This window comes from Liolophura sinensis, chromosome 6 (genome assembly GCF_032854445.1).
Source record: "Liolophura sinensis isolate JHLJ2023 chromosome 6, CUHK_Ljap_v2, whole genome shotgun sequence".
NCBI lineage: Eukaryota > Metazoa > Mollusca > Polyplacophora > Chitonida > Chitonidae > Liolophura > Liolophura sinensis.
In genome coordinates this window covers 4,062,881-4,090,795 of record NC_088300.1, presented here as the reverse complement: position 1 = coordinate 4,090,795, position 27,915 = coordinate 4,062,881, and the positions used below count along the sequence as shown (strand labels likewise).

General features: G+C 40.1%; 2 protein-coding genes across 2 annotated transcripts in view; both read right to left on the bottom strand.

The window, feature by feature from the left end:
- Positions 1–1,946: 1,946 nt before the first annotated feature.
- On the bottom strand, positions 1,947–13,460 carry LOC135466160 (hyaluronidase-like). Its single transcript, XM_064743537.1, has 5 exons — positions 13,182–13,460; positions 7,885–8,132; positions 5,536–5,676; positions 3,339–3,543; positions 1,947–2,819 (listed from the first exon to the last, which is right to left on the bottom strand). Exons 1-5 carry the CDS (start codon positions 13,458–13,460, stop codon positions 1,947–1,949), a joined length of 1,746 nt encoding a protein of 581 aa, XP_064599607.1.
- Positions 13,461–16,760: 3,300 nt separating this feature from the next.
- Positions 16,761–27,915, bottom strand: part of LOC135466253 (cilia- and flagella-associated protein 61-like) — a 60,616-nt gene continuing 49,461 nt past the window's right edge. Inside the window, exons 27-31 of the mRNA XM_064743663.1 lie at positions 22,109–22,213; positions 20,826–20,929; positions 20,099–20,189; positions 19,607–19,666; positions 16,761–17,600 (exon numbers count right to left, since the gene is read on the bottom strand). Of these exons, the coding sequence (XP_064599733.1) occupies positions 17,460–17,600; positions 19,607–19,666; positions 20,099–20,189; positions 20,826–20,929; positions 22,109–22,213 (501 nt within the window). The 3' untranslated portion in view covers positions 16,761–17,459. The remainder of the gene's footprint in view (positions 17,601–19,606; positions 19,667–20,098; positions 20,190–20,825; positions 20,930–22,108; positions 22,214–27,915) is intronic.

Sequence of the window (27,915 nt, the reverse complement as noted above, 5' to 3'; positions counted from 1 at the left end):
TGGGGCCTAATACAAAATCCCGGTTCCAAACGTGAATTTTGTTCCAAAAACGTAGCGGACCAACGCGTCAGGCTGCATCTGCTTAGACGAAGTGGCTGAACACGTCTCCATGGATGGCTTCTCCTTACTTAACCTGCAATGGTTACGTCAGTGGATTTATGGTTTGGGCTGGAAGGATTTTTCACCATGGGAATTCATGCCCAGGTCATTTTGTGCCTGACTGTTGCCTGAGATCATCATGGAGAGGGGTGTGCTCGGGCCGACATGAGATCAACATGGGGACGGGTGTGCTCGGGCCGACATGAGATCAACATGGAGAGGGGTGTGCTCGGGCCGACATGAGATCAACATGGAGAGGGGTGTGCCCGGGCCGACAAGAGCTCAACATGGAGAGGGGTGTGCTCGGGCCGACATGAGATCAACATGGAGAGGGGTGTGCTCGGGCCGACATGAGAAGGGAAGCAGCTGACATTGGTTATACAGGCATCTAATATCGTAGCCTGCTTTATCCTGTGAATTCCCGTTCTCATCTCAACTAAATCGTTTGCCCTGGCAGTTGTGGAGATTCAAGATCTATCCCTTTTCATGTGCATGGGCAAACAAAACATGATAGCAGAAGTATTTAAAAATCATATAGCCTTTGGCGGAATTTGGTGGAATGTAAAATAGGACACCACCCATCGCCACAACAATAATTAGCAGACAAGACGATAATCGCCCAAGTCATTTTCATAGAAGGCATTTTTCAAATATTTATTTGATAGGTGTTTTACGTCGTACTCCAGAATATTTCACTTATACGACGGCGGCCAGCACTATGGAGGGAGGGAACAGGGCAGAGCATGGAGGAAGTCCACGACCATCCAGGTGGCTGCAGATCTTCCCACGTACGGCCGGAGAGAAAGCCAGACTTGCAAATAGGTAATGTGAATAACGACACAAAGTCAATTAATGGACGCTTATTGTCTGAGAGTGGACGTTTATTGTCTATAGAGATAAGAAACCTTTGGTTAAAGCTTATAGTCTGATTTGCCGCTTGAATGGGAATAAATGTACACTTGATGATATTCATCCTGGACTAGTCCCTTTCACTAAGACAATAAGCCTATATTTTGATGCCCAAAGGGTTGGTTTGCATTCTGATTTGTCGGTAATGTATTGTGTAAATCTGGCGGACCGGACTGAACACAGATGCAGGGATAACTGGCATTACGTCGACGCGCTAAGAACAAGGGATCGCCAGGTCCATTTCAAGTGTGCAGTTAAGAAGGAATCGAACCATTCAGTAATATGAACAATTACAGCATAGCGAGTAAAACCGGAGGGGCAACGACAGTGTGTTGGCAAATTGTCATACATAGCTGGTAAAATCCGATCTAAACTTACCTCACTTAAGGTTTTATTTTTTTTAATTGCAACTAACACAGCCCCTATAAAGCAGAATTAGGTAACAAAATTAAAGTAATGTTAATTAACATTTATTACACGTCACTCGCTTAAAAATAGTCAAAATCCTGTGCTGTCATCACATTTAATAATTAATCACATGAGATTCATAGCTATATATAAAAAGTGAAGCAATTTATTCTTGGCAAAACAGTTTATGAATTTAACCCTCACCCCTACCCCGCCACACAAACATACACGTATAAAATACAGAGCACTCAGAAACAGTTATGGACATATATTCGGACAAGACTGCATAGTTTCAACTGGCTTCGCACGCAAGATGAATTTCCAATATAGCCTTGTGTAGTAACAGCAACTATGTCGGTGACCACCATTTGTAAAAGTGTGACACATATATGCGTTCAACAGTGAAGTAAACAAAAATCTGTGTGCGTTGTGGCTTTCTCGGCCTTAAGTATTATGTATTTATATGTTTTTTTACTGTTTTGGCTTCGATGACGCATTCGTTTCACGCGCAGAACCCGTTCAAATCATCTTTAGGAGGCATCTCGTCTGTGACAAAAACGACCTGTCCATCCATCATAGCACCGACAGACATAGTTGCTAAACTGAACGCGGATTCTCCTACGCCTTAATATTCGCTTTCTTTTCCTCATCAAATACCGCCTCTTCCACATTCGTGATTTTCTGCCTATTCTGTTGCTGGCAATCAAAGGCTTCTTCAGGAGAGTCCTTTCCGGCTTGCCTACGATGTTCACCGTCTTACGGGAATCTACCAGTCTCGTCTGTTCCACTTTCAAATTACTTTGAATGTGAGTATTTCCCAAAACTCTTAACGGCGTGCAGTTGTCGCCGTCATTTTGATTCTGCTTGTTTATACAATCCTGACCTGTACCTTTAATGACCAGTTCATCGTCGGGTTCCAAAAGGTTCACTAGACGTCCTTTTGTCTTATCTCCCAGAAGTGACGAAGATTTGTTGAACAAACCTGTGGATGTAGATTCAACAACGTGGGTATTTCCATTGACTACATTTTTATCAAATATCCGTTTAGAATTGACATCCCTGATGGGCGATGTTGCGTTTGATACCGTTGCCTCTGTTTTGTAAAAGACAGTAGAATCTGGTGAGGATCTCTTGTAGCGGTGACGGTTATATTTTTGAGTGCTGACTAAACCATAGCTACTCCACTGACGGGACACACATCGGCCCCGCCCAAAACACAGGCTCTCGCTACATTTCTTTGTTAACTTGAGTACGTCCTTGACGAATGGTCCGATCACGTTATGAACGTAACTCTGGAGATTTTTACAATGACCTTTGTCCTGGATATTTTGAGTACTTTCCCAGAGAACCACACCGGAAGCCCCTGAGTCTGCGGCCTGACCGATCGTGCTCTCCAGATCTTCCTGAAAATATAATGGTAATGTTTATAGAAATTTTAATGAAATATTTCTCTGGTAATTGGAACGGATGCACTTAAACTGTCGACGACAACACCGTATAAGCATTAACCAGGACTCTCCGCACTGATAAGCATTCATATCAATTACATCAGCATGATGTTTTTATAAACAGCAGCAATCAAGGCACGCCTGAGAAACCTATATTTATATTGGACTACGAGTTTGAAATTTGAATTTGAGGTCCTGCTTGTTTCCTTCCTTGTATAACTGAAAGCTGTTGAGTGCCTTTCTCTTACAAGTTACCAGCTTTATTTACTATTTATATATTATTTCTTACATATTCCTTTGGGAGCTGGTGTTAGAGGTTGTTTCGTTGATGAGTCTTGTAATTATCGACCTGAAATGCCCCTTTATGGGTTACGAGGTGGGGATTCTCCTAGATTTATCATACAATGACAGATTTAAAAACCTTTCTCTTTGTTACTCAATGGCTGCCTCTGACTTCAATGTACATGAACTGACCTTGCTATAAAATTTGTCATTCTCGGGATATGTGAAGCGTGAGTAAGGAATAATCATGACATCCTGCTGGGCGTGTCGTCTGCTCACTCGATAAGTCTCCCTCAAAGCGCCCTCTACAAACAAACGCTGAAACTCCGGATGCTGCTGCTTTTTCAGATATATGGAGGGATAAAGTGCTTTACTTTTCTTGTACAGCCAGTGTAACCTGGAATCAATATTTAAAAAAATATATATGAAAATTCATAGAATGCAACAGATACTCATATAACAAATGTCAGCATTTACACACAACCCAGAAATTGACCCAGCTAACTAGTTACCCTATGAAACTCCATGACTGAGGCCGGTGACGCAGATGTGAACTGACAGTTTGGTTTATGGGCCATGCAACACGTCGGTGACGCAGATGTGAACTGACAGTGTGATTCACGGGCCATACAACACGTCGGTGACGCAGATGTGAACTGACAGTTTGGTTTACGGGCCATACAACACGTCGGTGACGCAGATGTGACCTGACAGTGTGGTTTACGGGCCATACAACACGTCGGTGACGCAGATGTGAACTGACAGTTTGGTTTACGGGCCATACAACACGTCGGTGACGCAGATGTGACCTGACAGTTTGGTTTACGGGCCATACAACACGTCGGTGACACAGATGTGAACTGACAGTTTGGTTTACGGGCCATGCAACACGTCGGTGACGCAGATGTGAACTGAAAGTTTGGTTTACGGGCCATACAACACGTCGGTGACGCAGATGTGACTGACAGTTTGGTTTACGGGCCATACAACACGTCGGTGACGCAGATGTGAGCTGACAGTTTGGTTTACGGGCCACACAACACGTCGGTGACGCAGATGTGAACTGACAGTATGGTTTACGGGCCATACAACACGTCGGTGACACAGATGTGAACTGACAGTTTGGTTTACGGGCCATACAACACGTCGGTGACGCAGATGTGACTGACAGTTTGGTTTACGGGCCATACAACACGTCGGTGACGCAGATGTGACCTGACAGTTTGGTTTACGGGCCATACAACACGTCGGTGACGCAGATGTGAGCTGACAGTTTGGTTTACGGGCCACACAACACGTCGGTGACGCAGATGTGAGCTGACAGTTTGGTTTACGGGCCACACAACACGTCGGTGACGCAGATGTGACCTGACAGTGTGGTTTACGGGCCATACAACACGTCGGTGACGCAGATGTGACCTGACAGTGTGGTTTACGGGCCATACAACACGTCGGTGACGCAGATGTGAACTGACAGTTTGGTTTACGGGCCACACAACACGTCGGTGACGCAGATGTGAGCTGACAGTTTGGTTTATTTGCCATACCACATGCTCAGGATACCTGAATTGTTAGAGTACGTATATTATTAACAGCACTGCATACATTCGAGGACCTTCATGTGGTGTAGACCGAGCAAGTTATAAATCACAAAGTCGTAGTAATATGAACAAAATATTATTGAAATCGAATGTAAATCAGACACAAAATTACATAATCAAAGACGTACAACATAGAGAGTAAAAATGACATATGGTAAATAATCGGCGAAATAGGGATGGCTTCTTGTCAATTTACCTCAGTTAGGGTTCTGTTCTAACTGTTCATGTAAATGCAGATTACACGATCCTAGCACACTGACTTAGGCAGAATTAGGTGGGGGGGGGGGGGGGGGGGGAACAGTGACGTTATTTGCAATTTGTTGAACGTCACTGGTCTAGCATTACTTAAAATGCTGTGTCTTCATCACGTTTAACATGCAATAACATGAAAATAATATTAATGTAATTACAGGGATCAGGAGTCGGAGATGCCTAGTCCACCAACAGAATCATGGTTTATGCAGGAATAAAATATAATTAAAATTTTGCAGGAATCCAATACAATTAAAGACGTACAGCATACAGAGAGTAAAACCAGAGCATCGACGGCAGTGTGAAAGACGTACAGCATATAGAGAGTAAAGCCACAGCAACGACGGCAGTGTGGTAGACGTACAGCATATAGAGAGTAAAACCAGAGCAACGACGGCAGTGTGATGTACGTACAGCATACAGAGAGTAAAACCAGAGCAGCGTCGGCATTGTGATAGACGTGCAGCATATAGGGAGTAAAACCAAAGCAGCGACGAAACATGCACTTATAGTGTTTGACGTGTCTACGCACTTACTTGTCGTTTTGGTGTAGAGTTGATTTCTTGCAGTAGTTTTGACCGGGTTTGTTATTGAAACAAGTTGGATACATGTAAAATCCCCACTTAGCATTAGGTCGTAGTTTCTGACACAATGTGTGGGTCTCATCCATCATCCGCCTGAAAGAACAAAGACGTAATCTGACTCACTGCTCATTCTCTTTCGGTAAAGCACGCATTTCATACAAAGCTGTTTTTGGAAACCACGCTAGTGCAATAAATGTCTTTGTTAAAAATGGCTTTGAAGTTCTTTTGTATGCAGTGGAAGTGCAGGCGGGATGAATGGGCTGGGATGAGTGGATGAAGATGTTGGAGACGTTATGCCTTGCACACATTTACGTCTTATTACAATCTAAAAGCTTTGTTCAGTAAGAGTTTATGAGTGAAAAGGCTTGAATGGCTTGGGGGTGTGGGCCTACTACGCTAAAGATGAAAACATTAATGTTGGGTTTTCCCAACCACACCCAAATGAATCCACTTGGTATATAAAAAAGCAATTATTGAAACCGTATGTAGCAATGTATTTTCAACCGAACAAAAATTCGTAGATTTTAACCGAATTTCACAGTCGAGATGGCAGCATCAATAACGAGTCATTAATTCCACTTTCCGTCCGTGCATGTATATACCATCTACATTCTCGCGGGGGACGTCAAAAGCCCCGGAGAACAAAAAACCCGCGGACAAAAGCCCTGGAGGACAAAATCCCCCGGACAAAATCCCCGGCGGACAAACGACCCCTTGATCGGCATTACGAGTATATGGAGAATGACAAACTGTGATAGCTTCTTTGAGAAAAATAGAAACTTTCTACCTGAAACGATGTTTCAGATTTTAATATATGTTTGCAATAGAACCCCTTCCTACTCGTTCAAACAGCAGGTTATCTAACAGTTTGTTCACAAAATCGTTTTTTTTTTTGTTGCTCGAAATCGGAAAGTTTTGTTTTTCTTAAGGGTATACAGAATGCTTGACGTTCATTCTAGGTTTTGAAAACAAAAGAAATCTACAAATATGGTAAACAATTGCTGTTGAAGCTTGTGTTAGACTTTTGTTCTTAAAAGAACACAGATCGTATAAATATGTCGATTGTTCTATCCAAGAAATATATTTTACATGATATAGACTATGGTTGACTGTAAATACTTGCAGCAGGGATGTTTTATCCTCAGAAAACAAAAGAAATAAAACGGGCCTTTTTTATTGCTTCTATTACTTCTAAATATCAGTCTAGCGAGATAATTTTAGCGATATAGGGCTATATATCCATGGGTATACATAAAATCATGAAATAAAAAAAATAAGAACCAAAACGAAAGTAGAAACCATTTTTTTTTCTGTTGGTGGCAACAACTGCACTGTTATCAAGTGGATATTTTACTACTGGGTTTCGAAAATTTCACCTTTTGTCTGTTTGTCAGGTTTGTAATTTAAAGATTCCAAATAATTTGTACTAGATCATATACACCCCATGTTGTACTTATGAACACAAATTACACAAACACTTACAAAAATTAATTTTGATTTTTTATTCTTTTTCGTATTCGAAAATAAAAGAATATTTTTCTTGTAAACTAAAATAAGATTTGGTTCAAATTTCTAAATAATCTATATTTTCAAATATACATGTTACAGGGAACAACTAACACTGCACACAATGCCTGTAAACCGACTCTATAAGCATACGTTATGGCATACGCGAGGTGATACGCCAGTCCGCCATGTTGAAAAATTTCAACCAATCAAATTGAGTATACTGGTAGATGCTTCAGAGAATAAATTTATATTTGCTTGGCGAAAAACATTCGATAATAGTATAAGTTTTACCATATTGTTTTGAAATCGTATGTGTACAGAGTTTATGAGAAGAAAGCTGTTGAACCCGAGTGCGCGATAGGGAAACGTTTTCATGGCAACTTTTTAAATGTCAAGCGCAGTCACACTATATGCAATTCTAGTCAACAAATATTTAACTGTTTTTCAGACTGTCGGACATGTTTTATTAGCTACATAAGACGACGGGGCTTTTGTCTGCCGGGGCTTTTGTCGTGGATTCGATTGTCTTGTTTTAATCATATTGATCTGAAGAAATATATAATGACTTTTAAATACATAGACCAGTAGACATACGTAAAGGCCAGTTTCATGTAATTTCCTACCACACATTTGTTTAAACCATTTATAAGAGATCCCCGTTGTTCAGCAGTGTAATATCTTATGTTTCTCCCAAAATTTGTTAGCACTCCAAGACAGCATGAACAAGACTCTTTCCACTTGGAACTTGCGATGCCTCAATACGATTGGTGCACCTCTCCATTATAAACTCACCTTGCCGCTTTATTGAACTCTATCTCTGTTTTCCTGTGTATGTGATACATCATCCACCAGGGATGATGACTCCGGACCACGGCCAGTGCTCTCAAGGCGTACCTCTTTTTGTCTCTGCTGTAGTTCGTCTTAAACAGTGGCCTCCAAGCCTCCCAGTCTATTACAGCCAGGCCGTCATACGTCTTATTCGGTATATACCAGTCGATGTCCGCTTTCACCCACTCGTAGTGAGCCGTGAAATTGGCCAACTGTTCAAGGATAAATTGCAAGTCATTGACTCCTTAGATGTATTGTTAAAGATACTAGAACCATGCATTCAAGCATGAAATTTGACCATTTGTTTTCTATCTTACATTTTGATTCACCATTTTCTTATGTTTCTTAATATCTTATCTTTCTGACTTAAAGATGAAACCAAATTCGAATCGTAAATACATTACGTCTGACCAAAAAAAAGAATATTTTTTGTGAAGCATGGAAGTCGTGTTTTCTTGGTTCCACCTGATTAGGGGATGAAAACATATGCAGCTGATAAATACCTGCTGTGTCCTTCTACCAGTTCTCTATGAACTGCTTGTGCAGACTGGTGTGTACATAAAGCAGTATAGGTCTTACATCTACACAATAAAACAGTAATAATAATAATAATAATAACCTTAGCAACCTTAATCAACATACCGGATATAAACACATTCTAGCAAGTTTTGCTTAGAAATGTCAAGCTAAAAATTTTGATTAAAACTGACATGCAAACGAAATAATGACGAATTTTGTGGCACTTTTGGTAATTTTCTCCTTTTCTGTTTACTATTATTTCTAGCTTATTTGTCCGCATGATGCTCTCAAATCTGGCTAATACGGTCCCACTCATTTATGGTATCTGTTTTTACTTTTACAGATATTAGTACAAGCATATCAACGTTTCCATTTTTTGAAAAATTTTAGAAGTTCGATCTTGAAATGACTACTCAGAAAATCTAAAATGAATATCATAAAAATGTCATAAAAAATATCATAAAATATAAAAATGTGGGATCATTTTTTGACTTATATAGTTAACTGTGCACTTGGATTAGAATTTTGAAAATGCTGAAAATTTGCGAAAAAGTAGCAAATATTTTAAAGAAATATTTTTAAAAGTATTTTTGAAATTAGCAGTCTTTCAGCTTACCTACTATTCGATGAATATTCTGGGCTACACAAGACAAAAGGATACATTTTGCTTTGATGGGGTTCTTAAGGGGTATCCTTAAACATACCAGTCGAATTATATATTAAGAAATACTGTAAGTCAAACACCCAACCAGGTGCTTTTAATTAACTTAGACATTGTTTAAAGGTGACAGTGTATAACAGTAAATATAGGTCGTCTGTAGTTCTAAATCAGACGTCCGTCGGTATAATGTGAACTATAGAACCGAGAGCACGCATGAATTAACAAAACAAACATTACTATAAAATTGCTTAATACTTCAGCCCGATTAGGTGCAGTGTTTGTTATCGAATTAATTATTTATGTATTCCAGTAATGCATATTCTTGTTCTGTAAGTATTTGCTTCCTCAAAGCAAACACATACATTGTTTTACAGACAAATTACATTAGGTTGCTGCACAATGCAGCAATCCTGACAAGCAGATTTCGCAAGAGACGATGGTTTTGAGCGTTCCTAACGTACATCGCATTTCTGACGGTTCAAAGTTCTTCATGAACTTGTGAAATGACAAGACAAGGCACCAGTCATTATAGTAATAATAGTTTATTTTCAAGCTGTGTCTATTATAACATGATACCTGTCGCTAAATGACGCCCAGCCTTATAGTTCAGCGGTTAGACAATGGACAAAACTGAACGGTGGCTGAAGACGACCAATGACAATCACGAAATCCTCACGCCCAGCAACCTCAAAGCCGTCAAGATAGTACCATAGGACAGCCAGATGTCATCGTGCTCCTTTCACATGTTTTAACACACGGCATGATAGTCTGGATTAACAAGTGTGGTAACTAACAGATACATATGTCACTTGACATATTTTAAGTTTGTGCTTGGATGGAATATTTGGCCGAAGAACCTGAGGATATCTGGATGAAAAATCAGGTTTGTAATCGATTTTATTTGATAACTTGTTAAAATTGAAGTTCCAACTTTCAGGGACGTTTTCTTGCATGCATTTTGCAATATTTAAACAATCAGCCTTTCCCCAAGTCCTACATTACTGCCATGGCGAAATATTATGCAACACGTTAATGTTTCTGTTATCTTGTTGAGCGACTGATTATTAAATTTATTTATTTTCAGTCCGAGAAATAAATAAGACCAGTGGCCCATGACGGCGTCACCTTATCGTTAACAAGTGAACGCTGTACGTTCTGCCCTAAGCCGCGCCAGCTACCGTCTGCCTTATCACGCACAGTTGTGGTTATGGGAGGTTTCTTGGTCGTTGTGGTTTGTTGGTTTACAAATGTGAGTTGTTGGTGAGATGATTAATGTGTCGTCATACAGCTGTTGTAATCAGCTCATTAGAATAAGTAGACGTGAACTCTGGTCCCCTGCGGAACGATAACTATCTTATGTAATTCCCCAAACCATATGCCTCTAACATTTGCCAGCCGGTCGAGGTAAACTTGTCAGACTCAAAAAGCCGTTGAAAGACATCAATTCTCTTTTACACAACACCCACGGTTTCTTTCTTTCAACCATTTGATTAAGATCCTAATTACGTCCGTTCTAGCATACACGCCACATTTATTACAAGTACTCCATGCGTTAGATATTAAAAACAGCGACGAATGCTCATCCCTATAATGCATAAATTATTGTATAATGAGTCATATTGTAAGTCGCTTTTAAGTCTTTATGAATAATAACCTTGAAGAGATAATGCTTGTTTCACAAGGCATTACCACCATCAAATATAGAGTGTGTCTGTTATTTAGTGGGCTAAAATAAACGATTTAACACAGCATATCAGTGTTTTTGTCTGGTTAATGGATCTTAATATCTCTTCCCAAAATAGAGTTTTATTAAAAACATGACTAAAAATGTCAACGTGTCCTACAAAAAACACACAAGAGAGCTACTTTGAGAGGGGTTGGGGGTGGGGTGGGGTAGGTGAAAGAAGCCATGTATAGGCATCAACGGAGTTAAGATCAAATTCAGACTCTGATGCGTGGAAACCTGTACTCGTAGGAAGACATCAAAAGGCTATGATTCTGCGCTTTCATATACATGTATGCCGTTTGCTTTTTTTGACTGACCTGGGTTATTGTATTTTCATTTAATATATGTGAATTGCATATACTTATTCAGCGATATGTAGCCTCTTCCGCTCAGAATCAATTTTTGTAGGGTTCACCTTTCTGTGCGCATTGAAAAAGATTTTTTGTCAGTAACGCTTTTTCAACACTGTGTATAACGCACAATAAATTGGTAGTATGGGTTAACCTGGGATATAATACACTAAACTGTATCTCACAGATAAGCCTACTTTGCAAAACAATATTTCTAGCAGTTACAGGATATTGTTTAGATATCAGCATCAGGATCCATGCTGAAGAGTCCTAAAGGTCATTGGTGGCTGGCACCTAAAGTGTAATGATCTTTACAGAATAACGGGGCCGTGTATTTTGATCCAGCTCTCGATGGTTCCTCTTCCAATCACCCAGACTGCGACTATTATTACGATGGGATGCTTTGCTAAACATAGAAAACATATATAAATAACCACAGAGAGTTTGTACATTGTATCGCCCAAGCTTTGGAAACTTCTTATTCCATTTCTCGAAGATTAAAAAGTTTCCGAAAAACATAAAATGCGTGCACAACGTTTTTGTCGTTATTTATGCTATACCAACTGCTGTCGTGCAATCAAAGCAATAACCGTGAGTGTATGTAAAACCACAATCAAATAAATAAGAAAATAAAATCCATGCACACACAGTGAGTCTATCAGCAGACATGTATACTCTAGTTAAGTGGAACGTCATATTCAACATCTTTAATCATGATGTTCCCGTGAGGCAGTATTACAAGCCAAATCGTCCTGCTACACGGAGATACCGTCGAAATACGACCTAAATAATCTTGAACGCGAGGTTAAATTTAGGGCAACGAACAAATCACATTATTTACTCGCTTGGTCCCAAGAGGTTAGTTGTTTGCCTAAAGCGGGTTAGTTGTACACTCTAAGAGGTTGTTGTACCTCGTCCTTGTACGTTGTTTCGTAAGTATTTCATGCCCTGGGTGGTAATTCTAGCAGTCACACACACACACGAATAAACCCTTGGTATACACATTCCAAGCACAAAATTACGAGTGTTTTAAGTGTCATCATTTATACCATTCCAAGCAGAATCTCAGAGACAGGATCAATCGAATTTCTTCCTACCTGTGCTCAGTACTATTTATGTTTCTAGAAACTGCATGTGTGATCAGATAATCACAAGTTATAAAAGCATGTCATACTACGTAGACCAGGTACCCTTTGCGCGTATAGATTATGAGTGCTTGTGTAAAGATACTGAACGGAGAGTTTTGGTCAAATATCAATCACCATAAATCCAACCTAATCTTTATTAGTTCAGAAGGGCACAAATAATTACCTTTCACAAAATATCAACCTCGTCGGTAAACGCGTTACCGTTCAAAATTGGTGCTAAAGATTGTAAAATTTATAATGCAGGTTGGCTTTATAAGTGTTTTTTTAAATATTCGAACCATTTTGACCCTATAAATAGTACAGGGCCGGGATCACGAGCAATCTTACACTTAAATTTGTTCTTTTCCTGTGTTTCAGGTGAAATTTATTGTACAATAATTTAACCAGAATTTACGCTGTCAAGAAATATTTTGACCTGCTTATATCAGAAATAACAATTTTTAAGTCATTTTAAATTTTGACTTAAAGTCCAAGATCGCTTCGTGATCCCGAGGGCCGGGTATATAAAAATTGGGTATTTCTGAAAAGCATGAATGTGAGATATTCTTAGGGAATAGCGAAACTGATTTGATGAGCGAAATTTGATTTTTATCAGAAAATCTCGGGCATAGCCCCTTTAACTAAACTTCAGATTAAAGATAGAAGCGCAAACAACAAGGCATGAGTCTCATGAATCAAGATTATTCAGTTTCCAGTCTAAGGCCCCCGTCTTCTGACATTGTTGTGATAATCTTGTTTTCATTAGGCAAAATATCATATATCACCATTAGACATGCACACTTTGTATAGACCGAAGACATATTTCACGACCTCACTGTTCATCCTCAATCGATATCATTCAAATACGTGTAACTTACTTGTGGAATGCCTCCGTTAAAACTTCGGCCGTTTTTCAACATCTTGGGGTAGAGACCGAGGCGTGACTCGTAAAACAAGTTGATGACATCGCCATGAAACAGTTCCATATCATTGGCGACGATACCGAAATCATCCAGGTTCATGGGCATGCCAAAGCGGCGTCCACAGCGGAATGTAGGGGCATTCCATACCACGAAGAACGGCTTGTTCGGCTTCGCTTTGTTCTCGGGCCAAATCGGCGGGTCGTACTGTGGCAAAAGCTTCTTCCACTCGGACATTTGCCGAAGCCGAGGCTCACGATTCAAATTATGGTAACATGTCACACAGTCGAGATATAACAGCTGAATGGCCACGAAAGATACGCGGAAGAGCCGTAACTGGGATGCCCGAGTGAGCCACATACCTTCTTCGCTGCAGCAATTAGCCGCCTCTTCGCTCCTCATCTCCGGCCCTGGAACGCCACCGGCGATTTCTGGTTTATATTAACTTGTCAACGCATGTAATGATATAGGAGGTTTATTTTTGCTTGCAGTCTACGCTGATCTGCAATCCCCCTCGGTTCTGATGCTTGCTCGGGCTATGTCTCCAACACGTTATGCACGCAGGCTTCACGCCATAGCTCTGCATGGTCAGGTATGAACCAACGTGCACAGAAAATGTTTTTGCTAAACTTAGCTATATACATGTCAAAATTGGCAGTTGCGTAAAAACAGAAAAATACGAAGTCTTTCATACAAAAGGAAGCAAAGTCCACAAAAACCCAAAATACACATGTAAGGCCGTGTTCAATTTGCCAGCCATATTTATTATTTCTGGACAGCTGTTTAACCCAGAATATTGTTCTTTTGTATGGGATATCTTTAAACAGCTGCTAACCATACTTTCATAGTTCACAACTTCTCTTCTGACCGACAGAGAACTGCGGGCTGTTATCGGCTAGCTGATACTCTATAAACGACCGATTATATTTGGAAACATCCCACGGAATAAGGCATAAACCACTTGGCAACCTGATAAATGCAGTTGTAGAAAAGATAAGACGGTAATCCGCTGTGTATACCAAACTTGCCACTGCCCATTAAGACGCTTATAGTTAACAGCTTGGCAGCCAGTATCAGCTGACGCAGCAGAATTTACTGCCAGCCAGCCTCGTAGCGGCGCAGATATGATACTGCCGACGTCACTAGTCATCCAAGAAAGACACAGAGATAAAAAAAAATGCCTTTCTATTTGTAATTCTCATTTTCTCTGCCTTGTCGCTGAACGTATATGTCGCAATCTGGTATAACTGGGTGCAATCTGTATAGTTCACGTTCTATGGAAGCTGTTTCCCACGAGCGTCAAGCGACTCTGGCGTATTAAAGCGTTTTTCATCTGTGTATACATAGTTTTCTGGTCAGAATACACCGCATCTCTCGCCCTACCAAAGCCCTCCTGCTGAGGCGACACAGACATTTGTGTAATCTTATACTGTTTTACATTAGTTTTCTGTCGTTGTAGACCGAATGGCTATGTACTTTAAAGCTGACTAACGGCAACAATCTTGAGCAATCTCAATTTGTTTATATAGGGTCAAGATTTTACGGTGGTCGGAATTCAACTTAATCAACGTAACAGTATAAGACATGATATAAATCTACAAACGTCACAGTTAATAAAGCTGCTGATGATTAGCAAGTTCAAGTACGTGTAAACTCTGTTTACGTGTAAAAAAGACGAAACAATAACCAAATCCTGGATGCTGAGGATGGGATGTCTAAGGCAGTTAGCCGTTAACGTATGAGGTGACGTGTTTCAGTTCAGCTCTTTTCAAAGTCAAGGCTTTCTAGATGAGACAAACATTTCAGCAATTTTTATTCTCCTGAGTACTGGGGTTAGAAGATATGACCACTTTTTGGGTAAGAATCAAATAAATAAATAAATAAATAAATACAGTTTAACATGCAAAGCTTTTAGGTTTATAATGATTAAGTTGGGAAAGGAGGCAATATTGCTTACATAAATTCTTTGGTTATTCTTTGAGAAAGTCAGTCACCAAGCAGTTATTTAACATGCTGTATTTCAGGTTTTATCTTGTACAACTAACACAACTGTCCACCACATGTTTATTTTTCTTTTTTACAATTTTTGATCTGGCATAAAACTCACTGGGATAGATAAAATAAGGTGGCTTTAACTGCAGAGAATCAATAATAGTAGCTGATTATTTTGTTTCCTGATAACCCACTCCAATATAGAGGAGATGCTATGTTATATATAAGTGAATTTGAGAAAGAAATATGTCATTTTGATGTGAGATAAGACTTTTTTAAACTGATAAGTCACTTTACTTCATTCAAAAATCCACAGAAAAAAAAAGGTTGGTTGGAGCTCAAATCTGTTCACATACCTGTTCCCCTGAAAGGCCAGATCAAGGATTTTGTGCACGGTCCATCATTCTAGCATTTTATAGTTTTCATTCTACATGTACGTTACAAAATGTGATTTCTTCAACATGGAAGATATCCACAAATAAACTGAACATAATGCATTTTACAGTGTTAGGACATGGATCATTGAACTACATATAAAACAGTCTTGTGTCAAGGATCTTGCGCAGAAAAGAAAACCCAAAAAACCTGTAAAACAGGACCTATTAAAAATGGCTGCATAATCCGACTACATAAAGAAATCAATACTTTAAAGGATTTAAGCATGCCTACTGTCTGTGTAACAGCGTATCAAATTCAGCTCGATCCAGTCAGTGGTGTTTGATACATGTTATGTCATTTTCATGATGATGAATCCACAGCGCCTTCATCAGCCCTACGTCACGGTGAGCAGGGCATATACACCACAGGTGTAACCAGGCAAATTACAAACTCGTGCAGAAACTACAGGTTTAAACTGTGGCGAGCTACATTAACAGCACATGCTGTTGGAACATAAAATACTAGACGTAACACCCTGTCAAAGTATATATGTAGTATGCTATAAACTATAGACTTACATAACAAGTTAAATTCTGATTGCTAAGGCCTTCCTGCAAAATTCTATACAAACTGTTAAGTTAAGGGACACTGCTGCTGAAAGGACATACATGTTGTCATATTGGTTCATGGGTGGAGTTTAGGCAGTATTTTCAGCCAGGCCCTCTTCTAACCAAGATGACAACACAGAGGTCACAGCTTCTTTCACTGACAATGTTTGTAGATGAAATTCATTACAGATTTATATCATCAAGATAAATAAAATCAAACTACCAAAACTTGTACATGAACTTTTTTTTTTAATACTGACAACATTTTGCCACGAATACAATTATTTGATAGTAATAATACACCAGAGGGAAAAAACAGTTATATTTCTGGACGGATGCTCTGTGTAAATTAACAAATTGAAACACTAAACACCAATAAATATTTCAGTTTGGACACATCCCTTCTTTTGCTTAGTCAGTGGAATGTAAAAATATTGGCATCAGAATATACTATCACAGATTTTTGCAAAACAGTACAGGTTGTAAAACATCAGGATGAAAAATAGATATGTACAATTTACAATCACTCTTACAGTGAAACCTTTGAGTGTCTTTCCATTTCTAATGTGGACACGTACATGAGAAAAAAAAAATTATTTGGTTAGAGAATTATGATTACTTCTCAGGTAATTTATCAGTCACAATACTAACAACAAAGTTTATAAGTTTTCTACAGATAAAACTGCAATATTAAGCTAATTGAATCTTGCAGTTATCTAACAGCCTAGCCATTTTACAGGTCCTGGATAGTCTGCGGTAGTTACCAGTCCTTGCCACTCAGTTTGTGGAATGTAACAGGTCCCAAGCACTCAGTCTGTGGAGTGTAATGGGTCCCAGGCACTCAGTCTGTAGAATGTGATCCGTCCTGAGCATACAGTCTATAGAATGTGACGGGTCATGAGCACTCAGGATGTAGAATGTGACAGGTCCCAAACACTCAGTCTGTGGAATGTAACGGGTCCCGAGCACTCAGGCTGTAGAATATGATGTGTCCTGAGCACTCAGTCTGTAGAATGTGACAGGTCCTGAGTGGTCAAGCAGTAGAATATGATATAGAATGTGACGGGTCCGGAGCACTCAACCACGGTATGTCAAAGGTCCTTGGCGCTCAGTCCATGGTATGTCACAGGTCCCGAGTGCTCAGTCTATGGTATGTTGCAGTGGTGTGTAATATTTGTGGCGTGTAGTGTTTCTGTGCTGTCTGTGATGCATCAACTGTATAACATTTCAGGGGTGTGTAATGCCTGAGTTTTTTTAATCAGACCATGCCTGGCTTGGCATACATAGGCAGGTGATAATAGTTGTAACTAAGGAAACTCAGCAGTCTTGTTTCTACTGCACGTTTACATCCTGATTGAATGTAGTAATCTCGCAGCTCCTGTCTCTGCTTTAAGTTTGTCTAAAAATAAAGAGCAGAAAACAAAATAAGAATGTAGCAAATTCATGTAAATGTGATGATACATGCAGATCTTTCACATTCAAAATGCATGAACACTTATAACATTCTTGTTTTAATTTTTTTACAATATGATTACGGTATGATGGCGTCAGGAATCCCATTCCTGACTGGAGAAAGCAATTAACCTTTGCCAGATACAAGTATCTGGCCTACCTCATAACTTAAGCTACATTTACTTGGCCCACCTCCTGACTTAAAGCACGTCTACCTGGCCTACCTCATGACTTAAGGCACAGGCACCTGTCCCACCTCCAAACATAAGGCACATGTATCTGTCTCACCCCCTGACTAAAGGTACATGTACCTGTCTCACCACCTGACTTAAGGCACACGTACCTGTCCCACCTCCTGACATAAGGCACCTGTACCTGGCCCACCTCTTGACTTAAGGTAAATGTACCTGTCCCACCTCTTGATTTAAAACACATGTATCTGGCCCACCTCCACCTCCAACATAAGGCACCTGTACCTGGCCCACCTCTTGACTTAAGGTATATGTACCTGTCCCACCTCCTGATTTAAAAAACACATGTAACTGGTCCACCTACACCTCCAACATAAGGTACATGTACTTGGTCCACCTCCAGACTTAAGGTACATGTACCTGGTCCACCTCCAGACTTAAGGTACATGTATCTGGTCCACCTCCTGACTTGCGGTACATATATTTGGCCCGCCTCCTGATTTAAGGTACATGTTCCTGTCTCACCTCCTAGCTTATGGCACATGTACCTGTCCCACCTCCTGACCTATGGCACTTGTACCTGGCCCACCTCTTGACTTAAGGTATATGTACCTGTCCCACCTCCCGATTTAAAAAACACATGTATCTGGTCCACCTCCACCTCCAACATAAGGCACATGTACCTGGCCCACCTCCCAACATAAGGCAAATATATCTGGCCCACCTCCTGATTTAAGGTACATGTCCCTGTCCCACCTCCTGATTTATGGTACATTTTCCTGTCTCACCTCCTGACTTATGGCACGTGTACCTGTCCCACCTCCAGACTTAAAGTAAATGTACCTGGTCCACCTCCAGGCTTAAGGTACATGTACCTGGTCCACCTCCAGACTTAAGGTACATGTACCTGGTCCACCTCCAGACTTAAGGTACATGTATCTGGCCCACCTCCTGACTTACGGTACATATATTTGGCCCGCCTCCTGATTTAAGGTACGTGTTCCTGTTTCACCTCCTGATTTAAAAAACACATGTATCTGGTCCACCTCCACCTCCAACATAAGGCACATGTACCTGGCCCACCTCCCAACATAAGGCAAATATATCTGACCCACCTCCTGATTTAAAGTACATGTCCCTGTCCCACCTCCTGATTTAGGGTACCTGTTCCTGTCTCACCTCCTGACTTATGGCACGTGTACCTGTCCCACCTCCAGACTTAAGGTACATGTACCTGGTCCACCTCCAGACTTAAGGTACATGTACTTGGTCCACCTCCAGACTTAAGGTAAATGTACCTGGTCCACCTCCAGACTTAAGGTACATGTATCTGGCCCACCTCCTGACTTACGGTACATATATTTGGCCCGCCTCCTGATTTAAGGTACACATTCCTGTCTTACCTCCTGACTTATGGCAAATGTACCTGTCCCACCTCCTGACCTATGGCACATGTACCTGTCCCACCTCCTGACTTAAGGTACATGTACCTGGCCCACCTCTTGACTTAAGGTATCTGCAGTTACAGGAACACAACCTAATGGGCCACAGCAAGCAGTTACAGCTTGTTAACTTGGCGGAGCCAGAGAGGCCACCCTCACCCCCACCCCCACCCAGTCCACAATGCTTTCATTTATATTCTGCTCAAACAGTTTCAAGTTTTAGACCATGCTCCAGACAGAATGCATGAACACTGCTAAATGTCTGCCACTTCTAACATGATACAGGAAAATATAAAAAAATTAAAACAAGAAAAACTCACTGGGATGTCTTCATCTACCAGCTGACGAACTTTCTCTTCCAATGTCTCAATATCTTCGGGCTGCAGTGATAAAACATATTTCAGATAAAATAACGCACTTTTATCTATGTCATGGAATGACATTTCAAAGCCATATGTAGACAAAGGCTGCTGATTCTCCCAAGTAGACAATCAAATGTCTTATGGGATATCAGTCCAGAATTAACACGGCATGACTCAACCAATGCCTCATATTCAGTACCTCAAAGGTCTACCAAAGAGACCAAATGAAGAAGTTCCTCTCCATTTCATATACATATGTACAACAACAACAAATATTCGAAGATAGGGGCGTAAACACTCTATTCTTTTTAAATTTTAAATAATATGTTGGCAAACTTCTATCAACTTTAGATGATCTTTTGTCAAATTAATAGGATTCAAAGACACAACAGGCACCTGGCCAGGCTTGCTCAGCCTTACAGCAGAACTAATTACACAAGAATGGCTTACCGGTCTGGTGATCAGCAACTCCCGCACCTCATCTCTGAAGTCAGGGAATCGGTCATGGTAGATGGCCAGGCACCAGGCACCCGCAAAGTAACTGAAACAAAACATAAAAACTCTTCATCATAACATGCCTCAGAATTTCTGGGAATTAATTTTCACAAGATTTTATTCATGAACTAGAAGGTAAGATCAGAAAAATAATGCCATAAGCTTGGTTCAAATTCATCTATCTCTGTAAAAGAGCAAAGGTTACCTTTTGTCATAATTTTACAACTGTTTATACATTTCAGTTTCTATCACCAGATTGACATTGGATGCATTTAGGGAAAAAATGACAGTCGTAAGTATACCGGACATTTAGCAACCAGCACTTGGGGCCAAATCCTTAAAGCCATTTCTGACCTAAGTCCAAATTTGAAATGCGGTCTTAAAGATCATTTTTCTGCTTCAGATATTAAAATTTTGTCCACTGCATCAATGTTATCTGCAGACAAATTGTGAAGAGGTTTTAAATTTTGACTTCATGGAATACACTGGATGTATGCCATGTGGAATTTCCAACCAGTATATCTTGACCAAACAAATATACCCCAAAAGAACCTCTCAGCTGTCTGGATGTTTCACAAAATACTCTTCAATAACACTTACTACTCACTGTCAAGTTTTCAACCTGGGTGTCTCTTTGAACATTAAGTGATAACTAAGGGAGACAACTCCAGTGAGCCATTACCTGAAGAAGTCTTTTATCAGGCCCTCATCAAACCTAGACTGCAAGTTGTTCAGGTATCGCTCATGGAGTCCATACAGGCACACAAGGTTATCAACTGCCAGGGGCTGAAGTCACAAATACACTCAAGTAAAATCTCCAAAATTGACACAAATTTTGTTTTCCTTGTTGGATTCTTCCCAACAATTATTCACTACCCTTAATTTTATTAATAAGCAATGTACCACATTTATAAATAAACAATGGTTTCAGACACAAAGTATGTAATATATGTACATAAGTATACACTGTACATAAGTATACAATGTGGTATTAACTTAAAATGACATGTTTGATGGACTATGGACAAGTAACATCACTGATGTTTGGAGAGAGAAATCCAGAAATAAGGCATCTATAGCAGACACTGTCCTTACAGAGCCCGGAATATGAGCTCTGCAGTAGATTTAACTCAATGCCACAACTGTTTGCATCTCAGCCTCATCTTATCTTCTCCAGACTGTAACTGTACACTGACACAAACCACTATTTTACAGCCACAATGTCAGCAGTGTTCACTGATCTGTAATGAGCACTAAGGGGAGTTATCAGGGCTGGAGAATTTCTACCATGCTGACAAAGGTAATTCAGACATATCAGACTTGCTCCAGATAGCTTTCAGTCAACGCCCTAACACAAGCTTTACTGATCATCCCCACAACAACTTTTTTGAATACTCAAAAACCACAACATTAATTTTTTTTTTCACAAACAAGGTCTACACTATATTGGGAACTTCCTGTAGTAAATGGTATGAAACTGCTTTAGTTTACAAAGCCAAAACCAACAAACAAATGCAGTTGTTTTCTAAGCTTTAATCAAATCATACCCATGCATACAATGAAAGAATTACAGCAACAAAAGTACTGTACAATAAAGTAACATGTTGTTGCATTCACTGGTTTCACTGGCTCTTGTCTTGGCAATGGTTTTTAGCCATTTTAGTAACCATTAAGCTCAGTGGTTAGAGTGGTACAGAAATTTAAGCTTGCTTACAGAAATTAAAGCTTGCAATCAGCTGGCACAAGCTTGTGACAAGCTAACATTCCCTTGCAGCTTGCAATAGGTCACTGTAAACTAACATTATGGGCCAGCAAGCTTGCAGATAAATTCTTACCTCTGACGACCCAACAAGAGGGATAAAGAAAGCAGCATGTCTACACTATCCGCAAAAAAATTCTGTACATGACACCGAAAGAACTGAAGTGTATTGTAATGATACTGCAGAGTTGTTAGAGCATACTGACCTTCTTGGAGAGGCAGGTGATTGTCTCTATTGTCCTAAACGGGTTCAAATGAAGACGGAAGAAGCCTTGGTCATCTCCGGGCTTACCAGTCTTAAGTTCATGGCCCTGTGGTACAAGATAGATAAAACATGACTCCAAACAGTCAGAACATTATAGGGTGCACAGGGTTACATGGGGTCATATAACAATGAAGAGTGAGTGAGTGAGCGAGTGCTTATGGTTTGATATCTTAGTTTTCTTTTTATTGATATGATGACAAAGGAGTCCTTAGAGTGCAGGTACATGTAATGTGCCTCCTTGCTGCAGAAAGGATTTCAAACGCTCTATCATCTGGTGCTGCTTCACTGAGACGACTTACCGAAAGCATGTAACCAACCCATCCAAGCAATTCTACTGATACGGGTCAACCATTCATTGCACTATCCCCTTACTGCTGAATGCCAATCAAGGAAACTACAACTTCCTCTTTCAAGGTCTTAGGGGAGACCTGATCCAGGATTGACCCTGGATCTACTGCCCCTGAAGCTGATGCTCTACCAACTGAGCCATCAGGGACGGTCACACAATGAAGAAGATAACTCACCAAATGAAGATACCTCACCAAGTGACAGCATACTGATACCCAACCAAGTGGCAGCATAATGGTATTCTATCAAGTGGCAGTATAATGGTACATGTACTCCACCCAGTGACAGCATACTGACACTCCACCCAGTGACAGTGTACTGACACTTCACCCAGTGACAGAATACTGATGTCCAACTCAGTGACAGAATACTGATGTCCCACCCAGTCACAGCATACTGACACTCCACCCAGTGACAGCATACTGACACTTCACCCAGTGACAGAATACTGATGTCCAACTCAGTGACAGAATACTGATGTCCCACCCAGTGACAGCATACTGACACCCCACCCAGTGACAGCATACTGACACTCCAACCAGTCACAGCATACTGACACTCCATCTAGTGACAGCATACTGACACTCCATCTAGTGACAGAATACTGATGCTGCACCAAGTGACAGAATACTGATGCCCCACCCATTCACAGCACATTGACACTCCACCCAGTGACAGCATACTGACACCTACCCAGTCACAACATACTAATACTCCACAGTGGCAGCATAGTGGTACTCCACCTTGTGGCACAATAATATCTCACCTAGTCAGATCATACTAATATTCCACAAAGTCAGGACACAGTAATATCCCACCTAGTCACATCATACTAATATTCCACAAAGTCAGGACACAATAATATCCCACCTAGTCACAGCATAGTAATATTCCACAAAGTCAGGACACAATAATATCCCACCTAGTCACAGCATACTAATATTCCACAGTCAGGACACAATAATATCCCACCTAGTCACATCATACTAATATTCCACAAAGTCAGGGCACAGTAATATCCCACCTAGTCACATCATACTAACATTCCACAAAGTCAGGGCACAGTAATATCCCACCTACTCACATCATACTAATATTCCACAAAGTCAGGACACAATAATATCCCACCTAGTCACAGCATACTAACATTCCACAAAGTCAGGACACAGTAATATCCCACCTAGTCACAGCATACTAATATTCCACAAAGTCAGGACACAATAATATCCCATCTAGTCACAGCATACTAATATTCCACAAAAGTCAGGACACAATAATATCCCACCTAGTCACAGCATACTAACATTCCACAAAGTCAGGACACAGTAATATCCCACCTAGTCACAGCATACTAATATTCCACAAAGTCAGGACACAATAATATCCCATCTAGTCACAGCATACTAATATTCCACAAAGTCAGGACACAATAATATCCCACCTAGTCACATCATACTAATATTCCACAGTCAGGGCACAATAATATCCCACCTAGTCACATCATACTAATATTTCACAAAGTCAGGACACAATAATATCCCACCTAGTCACAGCATATTAATATTCCACAAAGTCAGGACACAATAATATCCCACCTAGTCACAGCATACTAATATTCCACAAAGTCAGGACACAATAATATCCCACCTAGTCACAGCATATTAATATTCCACAGTCAGGGCACAATAATATCCCACCTAGTCACATCATACTAATATTTCACAAAGTCAGGACACAATAATATCCCACCTAGTCACATCATACTAACATTCCACAAAGTCAGGGCACAGTAATATCCCACCTAGTCACAGCATACTAATATTCCACAAAGTCAGGACACAATAATATCCCACCTAGTCACATCATACTAACATTCCACAAAGTCAGGGCACAGTAATATCCCACCTAGTCACAGCATACTAATATTCCACAAAAACATGACACAATAATATCCCACCTAGTCACAGCATACTAATATTCCACAGTCAGGGCACAATAATATCCCACCTAGTCACATCATACTAATATTTCACAAAGTCAGGACACAGTAATACCCCACCTAGTCACAGCATACTAATATTTCACAAAGTCAGGACACAATAATATCCCACCTAGTCACATCATACTAACATTCCACAGTCAGGGCACAATAATATCCCATCTAGTCACATCATACTAATATTTCACAAAGTCAGGGCACAGTAATATCCCACCTAGTCACAGCATACTAACATTCCACAAAGTCAGGGCACAGTAATATCCCACCTAGTCACAGCATACTAATATTCCACAAAGTCAGGACACAATAATATCCCACCTAGTCACGGCATACTAATATTTCACAAAGTCAGGACACAATAATATCCCACCTAGTCACAGCATAGTAATATTTCACAAAGTCAGGACACAGTAATATCCCACCTAGTCACATCATACTAATATTCCACAAAGTCAGGACACAATAATATCCCACCTAGTCACAGCATACTAATATTTCACAAAGTCAGGACACAATAATATCCCACCTAGTCACAGCATACTAATATTTCACAAAGTCAGGACACAGTAATATCCCACCTAGTCACAGCATACTAATATTCCACAAAGTCAGGACACAATAATATCCCACCTGGTCACAGCATATTAATATTCCACAAAGTCAGGACACAATAATATCCCATCTAGTCACATCATACTAATATTCCACAAAGTCAGGACACAATAATATCCCACCTAGTCACAGCATACTAATATTTCACAAAGTCAGGACACAATAATATCCCACCTAGTCACAGCATATTAATATTCCACAAAGTCAGGACACAATAATATCCCACCTAGTCACAGCATACTAATATTCCACAAAGTCAGGACACAATAATATCCCACCTAGTCAGATCATACTAATATTTCACAAAGTCAGGACACAATAATATCCCACCTAGTCAGATCATACTAATATTCCACCAAGTCAGGGCACAGTAATATCCCACCTAGTCACAGCATACTAATATTCCACAAAGTCAGGACACAATAATATCCCACTTAGTCACATCATACTAATATTCCACAAAGTCAGGACACAGTAATATCCCACCTAGTCACAGCATACTAATATTCCACAAAGTCAGGACACAGTAATATCCCACCTAGTCACAGCATAGTAATATTCCACAAAGTCAGGACAGAATAATATCCCACCTAGTCACATCATACTAATATTCCACAAAGTCAGGGCACAATAATATCCCACCTAGTCACATCATACTAGCATTCCACAAAGTCAGGACACAGTAATATCCCACCTAGTCACATCATACTAATATTCCACAAAGTCAGGACACAATAATATCCCACCTAGTCACAGCATAGTAATATTTCACAAAGTCAGGACACAATAATATCCCACCTAGTCACATCATACTAATATTCCACAGTCAGGGCACAATAATATCCCACCTAGTCACATCATACTAATATTTCACAAAGTCAGGACACAATAATATCCCACCTAGTCACAGCATACTAATATTCCACAAAGTCAGGACACAATAATATCCCACCTAGTCACAGCATACTAACATTCCACAAAGTCAGGGCACAGTAATATCCCACCTAGTCACAGCATACTAATATTCCACAAAGTCAGGACACAATAATATCCCACCTAGTCACATCATACTAACATTCCACAAAGTCAGGGCACAGTAATATCCCACCTAGTCACAGCATACTAATATTCCACAAAAACATGACACAATAATATCCCACCTAGTCACAGTATACTAATATTCCACAGTCAGGGCACAGTAATATCCCACCTAGTCACATCATACTAATATTTCACAAAGTCAGGACACAGTAATACCCCACCTAGTCGCAGCATAGTAATATTCCACAAAGTCAGGACACAGTAATATCCCACCTAGTCACAGCATATTAATATTCCACAGTCAGGGCACAATAATATCCCACCTAGTCACATCATACTAATATTTCACAAAGTCAGGACACAGTAATATCCCACCTAGTCACAGCATACTAATATTTCACAAAGTCAGGACACAATAATATCCCACCTAGTCACAGCATATTAATATTCCACAAAGTCAGGACACAATAATATCCCACCTAGTCACAGCATACTAACATTCCACAAAGTCAGGGCACAGTAATATCCCACCTAGTCACAGCATACTAATATTCCACAAAGTCAGGACACAATAATATCCCACCTAGTCACATCATACTAACATTCCACAAAGTCAGGGCACAGTAATATCCCACCTAGTCACAGCATACTAATATTCCACAAAAACATGACACAATAATATCCCAACTAGTCACAGCATACTAATATTCCACAGTCAGGGCACAATAATATCCCACCTAGTCACATCATACTAATATTTCACAAAGTCAGGACACAGTAATATCCCACCTAGTCACAGCATACTAATATTTCACAAAGTCAGGACACAATAATATCCCACCTAGTCACATCATACTAATATTCCACAAAGTCAGGACACAATAATATCCCACCTAGTCACAGCATACTAATATTTCACAAAGTCAGGACACAGTAATATCCCACCTAGTCACAGAATAGTAATGTCTCACATAGCATAAGGATACCCAGCTCCTGTCACAGCTTATGATGATATCCTACGAAGTCACAGCTTATAATGATATCCGACCCAGTCACAGCAAAATAATATCCCAAGTAACGCTTTTTGAGGCGTGACAAATTTCAACCCAGTCAAACAGTAGTTTTCTGGATTCCTTATGTTATTTACATGTGAAGTTTGTCAGGCACCACTTAGTTGTACCAGACAAGATGTGACTGCTGTTCTTGCCAGGCTGCTTACTTGCAGGCTTGGAAATGGTCATACCCCATTCAGTCACTACCTAGCAATACCCTACCCAGTTATCACAGAATGCTTACACTCCACCAAGTCAGAGCTTGATGTGATATTCCACTAACATGCAGATCAAAGTGATATTCCATCGAGTTAAAGCATGCTAAAACCACACCCCGTCGATGTATAGTACCACAATACCGATCAGTGATTCTATATTCTGAGCTCTAACCAAAATTGAGAACACAAGTACATCCCAACTTAAGTTTGATATGAGGCTGTTTTTAATTAAAAATCTTGTTGTTTCAGCCTTGGGTAGTGTATACATGAATACATTTCAAACAACACCAAAGTGGTAAATTTCCACAGTGCATGCATTGTCCCTGATTGATATAAATATCTGTTACAGAGTGTTTGGCTTTAATTTGTAGACAGTAGCCTGTATAGTCTTACCCCAATCAATACCTGGAGATGACAAATACAAGGCTTCTGCTTCACAGAAACATCTGGCAGTATTGAATAACCTTGAGTACATCGA